The 8,797-nt window shown below is 39.9% G+C and overlaps 1 protein-coding gene across 2 annotated transcripts; it reads left to right on the top strand.

Annotated features, from left to right (window-relative positions):
* The first annotated feature begins 846 nt into the window (after window positions 1–846).
* On the top strand, window positions 847–8,058 carry ESM1 (endothelial cell specific molecule 1). Of its 2 annotated transcripts, XM_069492641.1 has the most exons (3): window positions 847–1,147; window positions 4,517–4,669; window positions 7,958–8,058. In XM_069492641.1, exons 1-3 carry the CDS (start codon window positions 847–849, stop codon window positions 8,056–8,058), a joined length of 555 nt encoding a protein of 184 aa, XP_069348742.1. The 2 variants fall into 2 exon arrangements, with proteins under 2 accessions (XP_069348742.1, XP_069348743.1); XM_069492642.1 differs by lacking the exon at window positions 4,517–4,669.
* The last annotated feature ends 739 nt before the right edge of the window (window positions 8,059–8,797 follow it).

Below are 8,797 nucleotides of genomic sequence, written 5' to 3'. Positions count from 1 at the left end.
ACTGATACATTTTTCTGGAATTGAGTCACCCAGAAACAGTGCCATAAAGATCTTACCTCTTTTGTGGGTTTTTGTATCAATTTAAAAGAAATTCTCAGAGGCAAATTCCACATCTTACTGAAAACACAGCTATATCACGATAGACTTAGATATATGTGACATGAATTCCTCTAGAAATAACATTTGAGGAGGAGGTGGGAGGAAGGAAGAGAGGGTCTTAAAAAATCCCTATCAAAATATTTTCTTTCTTCTAAGTATTGAAAAGGCACAATATAACCCTTTCTTCTTCCAAATGATCTCATGGCTATTTATTGAGGGGAAATACCAAATGTTTATTATTTTTTTTGAAGAAGCTTCTTGGGTCCTGATGATTCACGTCGATATCATTTTCCTTCTGACTACAGAGGCTCTGAGACAAGCTACACCCCAAGTGATACAGCAGTGTCAGAACAATTCCTGTCCTGAAGGAGGCCGTGCGACCTGCTTTATTCCTCCTTCGCAGACGTCCTTGAGCCCTTGAGACGGATGTGAGTGAGTTTTTCAGTCCTCATGCAAAACAACCATCTAAACATAACAGATGACATCAGCTTGGGCTTTTCAATTCCTGGATGGCAGCAGCATGTTAATCCAGCCTTCATCCTGGATTTCATAAACTAAAACAAGAGAGCCTGGCAGGAGGACAGCGCTGCTGCTGGGTTGAGGAAATTGATGACGGGGAAGCATGCAGGCGACCCAGTGTATAAAACTCATAAACGTGTAGGCAGAGGCTCAGCTACCAGTTTGGACGGCTGCTTCCCACCAGCAGAGACCACGACGCGGGAGCCGAGCCTGGGCCGGCCGGGAAACATGAAGAGCCTCTTGCTACTGACCACGCTCCTTGTCCCTGCGCACCTGGCGGCGGCCCGGAGCACCAAGTATGCGGTGGATTGCCCTGAGCACTGTGACCGTGCCGAGTGCAAAAGCAGCCTGCGCTGTAAGAGGACAGTGCTGGACGACTGTGGCTGCTGCCGGGTGTGCGCGGCAGGGCTGGGAGAAACCTGCTACCGCACGGTCTCGGCCATGGATGGTGTGAAGTGTGGCCCGGGGCTGAGGTGTCAGTTTTACAGTGAGGAGGACGATTTTGGTGACGAATTTGGTATCTGCAAAGGTAAAGAGTGACTCCTTGCTTCTCCCGGCCCAGGGCACGCTGAGAGCTTTCAGCCAGCTTGGGAGGGGAGGTGGCTTTGCTCCTCAAGGCCAGGAGGGAAAGGCAGGTGGGTTCTTGACAAGGGCCCACACAGGTGTTGTCACAGGTACAGAGAGAGGGACAACTCTGCAGATAGCAACTGGAACGAGTGTGCAGGGAGGCACAGGGAGAAATGCAGCATTTCACTCGTGTTCAGAAAGAAAGTTGCAGTGGAAGATTGTGTTGCCTTCTTTTCTGGAAAACTTTAGAAACTTGACAAGTAGTCTGTTATGGATGGTTTAGGTGCTCTCTTCCCTGCAAGGCAGTGATTACAGAGGTCTCCACTAGATAACCTCTTGGAATGGTTTCTAGACCCTGGATTTAGTGATTCTTTGATCAGCCTCAAAGGCAATTATTTCTTATGAACACTAATGCACTTTATGGAATAGGGTGGGCTTAAGTCATCTAATAAAATAATTCACATTCTTAAAAGAGGGTCCCTTGAAGTATGAAACAAACCTCATTCGACTTTATAAAGGTTTCGGTCATCTAGAAAAATAGCAGCTGGCATAAGACAAGCAAAAATAACAGCAAAGAAAAATAAAAATTAGATGTCTGAAAAGAGTGATGTTGGTTATCTTATAGATTTAAAAACTTCATCAAGTTGAAATTATAGCTAAATAATGTAGTTAAGTATTAGTAAAATTTATTTTAAACTTTGTGACTGTCGTTTAAAATGCTTAACATTTTAAAAATGCTTAGAATCAAAAGAATGGTGATTTAAAAATATTCTATATATAGATACCTCCTGATCTCATCATTAAGAGCTAATATTAAGATGCAACACATGCTATAATGGCATTCATCAGTTTTCTAATACAAAGAAGCTTTCAAAATCATAAAAAGCACTTGGAATTTCTAAATGATTCTTACATTTTCTGTATTTAACACAAATGAATAATAATCACCCAAGGATTGAGCTACTCTCATTAATTCTCCTACTTTTTAGGTAAATAATTTATAAATTAATCATCTTTTAATCTGTAAGACATACAAAAGATTAGAAAGTAAATTCTTGAACTATTAGAAGAATTTTATTTCTGACTTAGTTTATGTTTATAACTAATAAGGAGTAGAATATTAAGAAAACATTTTCTTTGGTGAACACTTAAACCTACATTTCTTTCAACTGAATAGGATCTGTATTTTCTGTAAATTGCTGGGCTTATCAGCCAAGAAAACAGTACGTCACATAAGGAAATTAGGGAGGAAGTGGTTAATACAATCATACATATAATATAGCAAGTATACGCAGTGGATTGCTTTTTCTCTTGGCATAAAAATGCCTTTGTAAATGTGATTGTAAATGTGTAATTACATATGGGTGAAGAAGCTGGGAGCCATCTGGAGTCTTTAGCACTCTAGTAGCCGACTGCATGATCAAGGTACATATTATTGAGAGATATTTTTAAAAAGATAATTAGGATTGCTCTTTTTGGCATCTGTCAGATTGCTGATGAGTCTAGTTTCAAACGTTTTTCTTTCTGCTGGAAATAATGAGACTGTGTGAGCCTTAGCAACTCTAGATAGAGATATTATATTTTGCTATAGTCAAAAATCTCTCCTTCAGCTTTTTACAAGAACACTGTATACTTCAGCTGCACATCCAGATGTTTTCTAAATATTCAGATGTTTGTCATTGTGTTGCACAGACAATAATCAGCCAGCCGAGACAGATTTTATAAACACTTACTACATACCCAACACTGTTCAATACATCAGGGGATATAATTAAAGTGGCACTCGGAATTTGGCTACAGTTTTAGTTTTCAGTGTCACTGCAGACACAGTCAAATCCCAATCCTGTGTGCTTTTCTGCTAGAGGCTTTTTCGGGATCTTTTTTGTTGACTCTTCTTCCCAGCAGAGAGGACAGTGTTCAAAATCAGGCTGTTCCGTAATCTGAAGGATACTGAAAAGAGAAATATTAAATCTCTTTTAAAAATACATCTTATTAATTACCTAGATCGTTCAGTGGATTATGAGAATGCTAAAGACTCAGATGCCTCACCACTTGTTTCTTTAGCCGTATGTGATTGTACATTTACAAGGATATTTTTGTGCCAACAGAATAAATATTCTCTATCTATTCTGCTGGCTTTTAAAGACTGGTTAATCTATTCTGAGATGCTGTTTGTATCATAAAACCCATGCATTTTAAATAAATGACTTTGCTGTCTTATCTCAATATAGTTAGTGTCTTTCAGCCTAAGCATAAAACATGGAAGCTCTAAAGCTTCTAGTTCTTGGTAGGTGTACAAACCCTCAGGATGCATAAACCCTGAGCTTTCTTGTTCATTTAGCATCTTGCATCTGAGCTTTGCAGAGCATTTTACTAGTGAACCCTCTTAACAACTGGGGGCGTTAGCAAGGTCAGTTGTACCGCCGTTTTGACAGATGAGGAGCTTGATGAGAGTTGGAGGAGATTGAGGATTGATTGCTTCATGGTGAGCTGGGATAACAGATAACAGTTTGAAACATTTTCCTATACATTTAAAACAGTAAATTGTGAATACAGTTGATTCTAAGATGGCACCACATCTTTTAAACTCTTTGAGGAGCAGATGCACGTGTCTGTCCAAGGTCCCACAGTCACTGAGCTGTTACGGAGGTGGCTTGTGAGAACCTGTCTGTCGGTATCTAAGCAGAAAATAGGCCGGGCGCGGTGGCTCACGCCTGTAATCCTAGCACTCTGGGAGGCCGAGGCGGGTGGATTGCTCAAGGTCAGGAGTTCGAGACCAGCCTGAGCGAGACCCCGTCTCTACTAAAAATAGAAAGACATTATATGGACACCTAAAAATCTATATAGAAAAAATTAGCCGGGCATAGTGGCGCATGCCTGTAGTCCCAGCTACTCGGGAGGCTGAGGCAGTAGGATCGCTTGAGCCCAGGAGTTTGAGGTTGCTGTGAGCTAAGCTGACGCCACGGCACTCACTCTAGCCTGGGCAACAAAGTGAGACTCTGTCTCAACAAAAAAAAAAAAAAAAAAAAAAAGAAAATAAACAGAATGAAGACTGCTCCAAGGAGACTGGCTATGTGTAGCTGTCTTCAACTAAACTTTACATCATGAGGCTAAGCCCGAGGCATCTGTTATTTGGCCTCAATGTGTGGCTTCATATTTACTACTCAAAGTTGCAACTTTCTGAGCCTGGGTTTCTGAGGGTTGGGTTTCATTTTACAGTCAAGATTCATGAGGTTGGTTCAAATCCTAAGGTTGTGCACAGAGGGGCTGTTAGGATGGACGCATATGCACAGCTAGCAGCTCCCTCTCCAAACCCTTTCTTTGTCCTCAGACTGCCCATACGGCACCTTTGGGATGGAATGCAGAGAGACCTGCAACTGCCAGTCGGGCATCTGCGACAGGGGCACGGGAAAATGTCTGAAATTCCCTTTCTTCCAATATTCAGCAGCCAAGTCTTCCAAAGGGAGATTTGTTTCTCATACAGGTAAGAATTGATTCCAGTATAAACATTGAAAGAATTGTCTCATTTTCAGTTTGAATCACTTAAAAAATATCAATGAGTAAAATAAAATGTTATTGCAACGATTTTGTTTCCTTTATCTTACTCAAGAGCAAGGTGGGTGGTAGCTGAGTTTGATGCTGTGGCTGTTTTCTGAAAAGATCCAATTAATAATTTTGAAGATTATATATAATTTCTCATAAAGCTTACCTAGTTTACATATATAGAGGATAAATATGATTGATTGCCAAAAAATCCATCGTAAAAAATAACTGAGACATACAAAGTTCTTTAAATTCTTCAGTGATCTGTTTTATATATTTACTAGACAAAACTATTCCTCTCCAAATTTCACATAGAAAAGCACTGTGAGGAATTTACTGGAGATACTTTGAGAGCCAAGATAGAAAATATAGGATGTTTCTTTTTTTTTTTAACCAGATGGAAGCGTTTAAATGGAATAATTCCAAGCATATGTTTTTACAGATTTAGGAGAGGATCGGTGATTGAGATTTGGGAAATGAATGAAATTGTAGTAATACTCACACGCTGCTTGTCAGTCCATGTGAGGAATGCACAACCTATGAGATGGTGCTATGCACAGGTTTGCTTCTTAAATGACTAATACAGTACAGCACCATTAAATTGAAAGTATCTCATTTAAAACATGTGTCACTAAAGCTTATGCCTCCATTATACAGAATGGTGGCTATAATTAATGATACTGTATTATATATCTCAAAATTGCTCATAGAGTAAATTTTAAATGTTCTTACCATGAAAATATAAGTATGTGAGCTGATGGATATGTTGGTTTGGTTTAACCCTACCGCAGTAGAAACATATATCAAAACACCATGTTGTACCCCAAATTTATACAATTGTCAATTAAAAATGAAATAAAAAATTAAAAAGACAAACGAAAACCCAGCATGTAGCCACAGCAACTGTTAGTATCAACAAACTCTACATTTTTTTCCTCTCAGACATAAATAGTTAATAATCCAAATCCATTTTATTTAGTTTTTGTTTATGGTCTTTTATACTTCAAATTAATTAGTGAACTATTTGATAAATGTGCTTATTTTTCCAGCTTTACCTCCTCACATGTGGGTGCAAGTAAGTGTATTAAAATGAAGGGGAAACATTGTGCTTTTAAGTGAATTATTAGCTTTAAGTATGGCTATGCCCCAAAGTGAATATCTTTGTGAATATTTGATCTGGAAATTGAGACATTATTAACATTCTACCTACCATGACTTCTCCCTATAGTCCTTTAAAAGCAAAAGATTGGGTTTTAAGACCTAAATTTTTTTATTGAAGTGAAATTCATATAACATAAAATTAACCATTTTAAGGTGAACAATTCTGTGTGGCATTTAGTACATTCTCCATGTTGTGTTTCCACCACCTCTATCTAGTTCCAGAACATTTTCATCCGCCCCAAATAAAACCCCAATATCCCTTAAGCAGTTACCCCTATTCCTCACATCCCCCTGTCCCCTGGCAGCTACAAATCTGGTTTCTGAGAGCTAGAAATTTTTTGGATGGTTAGATTGCTTTCAGTACAGGTTTGAGAGCTATTGTCTCAGTACAGCGAGGCTCTCTCAAACACTTGCAGCTTCTTTTGTCTTATTTTGCTTTCTTGAAATCACAGGCTAAAAAGAACTTTGAAAGAACAATTTTTGCATCCCTCTTCACTCATTTAAGTTTGTACTGAAAACTTTTGCATCAAGAGAGAATTGAATCTGCTGTGCATCTTTGTTGATGTTTGGGATGGAGTGTCCAGGGAAGCCTGAGAGCTCCTTTGGAATAGTCAGTCTTCCAGGAACGCTTCTCAGCGTTTCACCTGCCTCCCTCCTGCTGCACACACAGTGGTGTGGCTTCTTGGCCTTTCCCCCACAGGACTGTGTGCAATCTCTCTCCCTCAGGCCTGTCACCCTCTCTCATTTGCTTGCAGGTTATGCAAATATCTTGACGACTATATAGGTGCCTTGGAAACAGATATATTACTGGGTGGACATCACATTATACACAAAAATATTTCCGTATCAGAATTAGGTATTGAGATTCTTATCAGAGATTTTTGAAAAAAGCAGTTGGTTTTCTCCCTTTTCTGACCAAGGGTATTTCTTTTCATCAGCTAAAGGTGTAGCACAAGATGAGTATTAGTGTAATCTTGGTAAACCTTAGGATCAGGGTGGAGAGCAGAATATCCCAAGGACTTCTTGGAAAGGCTGCCCAGGGCTCCAGCTCAGAGTGCATTGTCTACATGAGACTTGCGGGTTAGTGCGCTTGAGTTTACAGGAGGCAGCCTGGGGCCTCAGTCCTGCCACAGGCTTTGCATCACTTCTGTGCAAACCTTTTTAGGCCCAGCCTTCGATAGCAGGTTAATGGCTGCATGGCCCACCAGCACAGAAACCCCCAAGGTCTTCTCTGTACCCTGATTTCATGGGGTTATCCTTTCTACCTTTCCACCTGCTGGCTGCAGTACTCTTGGCAAGTGTGTTCCTGTCCTCCTGTGTTCCACTTTTTCTGTTTTTTGTTTTGTTTTGTTTTTGTTCTCTGTTAGTGAGCTTTCCAGGTTGGGAATTCACAAGTAACTTTTTTTGAGCGGTGGTTGTGGGGGTGTAGGATCTGGAATGTTTCATGGATTTACATACATTTGTCTGCCGGGCTGCACTAATCTTCTTATAGAATTTCATTTCAGAATGTGTACTGGCAGAGCAAGCACACTTCACTACACTTAGAAGCAGAAATTTTGATTTTAGAACGTTCTAAACATTACAAACTTCTTGTACGTAGAATGAGAATGATCAAACTTCTACCCTCTGGTCTGCCTTCTGCCTTCTGGAGTCACAGCAAAAAATAATCTCTCTTCTTATAGCATTTGCTCATTCCATAGTATTTATTAAGTGCCTACTATGTGCCAGGCACTGTTGTAAGTGCTAGGGATATAGCAGTGAACAAAATAAAGTCCCTACCTTCATGGAACTAGAATTCTAGTGGTGGAGTGAGATAATACAGGGAAAAAAAGACAAATGCATGTATAAGATAGTGTCAGGTGATGATAGGTATATGAAGAGAAATAATTCAAGTGATGCTGTCATACGTAGGTGGAGGTGCTAATTGATATAGAGCGAATACAGTTAGCATAGAATCTTGAATCTATTAAAGATTTCATCGTAAACTCTATGTAAAACGAAAACAAAACTGTGCTCGATCTTTGAGTTACAGACATTTGGACATGATTTGTATTCCTTCTAATTTCAGAGCATGACATGGCATCCGGAGATGGCAATGCCGTGAGAGAAGAAATTGTGAAAGAGAATGCCGCCAGGTCTCCCGTAAGGAAATGGTTAAATCCACGCTGATCCGAAGAGAAGGATCTATTTTAGTGATTGTTCAACACACAGCCAACATTTTAGAAACTGTCTAGATCATAGCATATGGACGTGTAATTTTCGGAGACCAAGTGTGATTCATGTTGGATCCAGGAAAAAAAAAGAGTAGCTACTTACAATCTGTAAAGTGCATATGACTGAACATTTTTAGATATTTGTTAAATATTTGTATGCATATAGATTTGTTAAATGTGTGTGTATAGTAACACTGAAGAACTAAAAATGCAATTTGATAATCTTACATGGAGACAGTTCAGCCAAAGAGAAAACTAATCAAAGCTGAAGACCACAGTGGGCCCACGGGTTCTTGGATGTACATTAATGTTAATGTTAGGATAACAGGGGCGGAGGAAGAGTTCAGAGCAGGAGAAAGTGGGGATGGGATGGGGGTGGGGAGTATAATATTTAGCTCTTCCTTGTGGTAGCTTCAGTAGAATTTAATTGTGCTTTTTCTTTTTTCACTTTTGGAAGAGTCCAAACAAAACAGCCAGAAAACCCCTGAAGGAAGTGAGCTGTTTGAAGCTTGTGGGAGTTTGAGCAACAGCCTTGAACTGAGGTTGATTGCAAAGGGCTGCGGATGCAGTTCCCAGGTTCCCTGTATCTGAAGGAGGGTTCTGGGACAGAGGGCAAACGTCACTTCCATCAGTGGTTGTAAAGAATGCCACCTCAGACACAGAGCTAGGAAGTGTTTTGCCCACTGGGGGTTTGT

The sequence above is a fragment of the Eulemur rufifrons genome, chromosome 17 (assembly GCF_041146395.1).
Source record: "Eulemur rufifrons isolate Redbay chromosome 17, OSU_ERuf_1, whole genome shotgun sequence".
Classification (NCBI taxonomy): Eukaryota; Metazoa; Chordata; class Mammalia; order Primates; family Lemuridae; genus Eulemur; species Eulemur rufifrons.
This window is presented reverse-complemented; position numbering and strand designations above follow the sequence as displayed.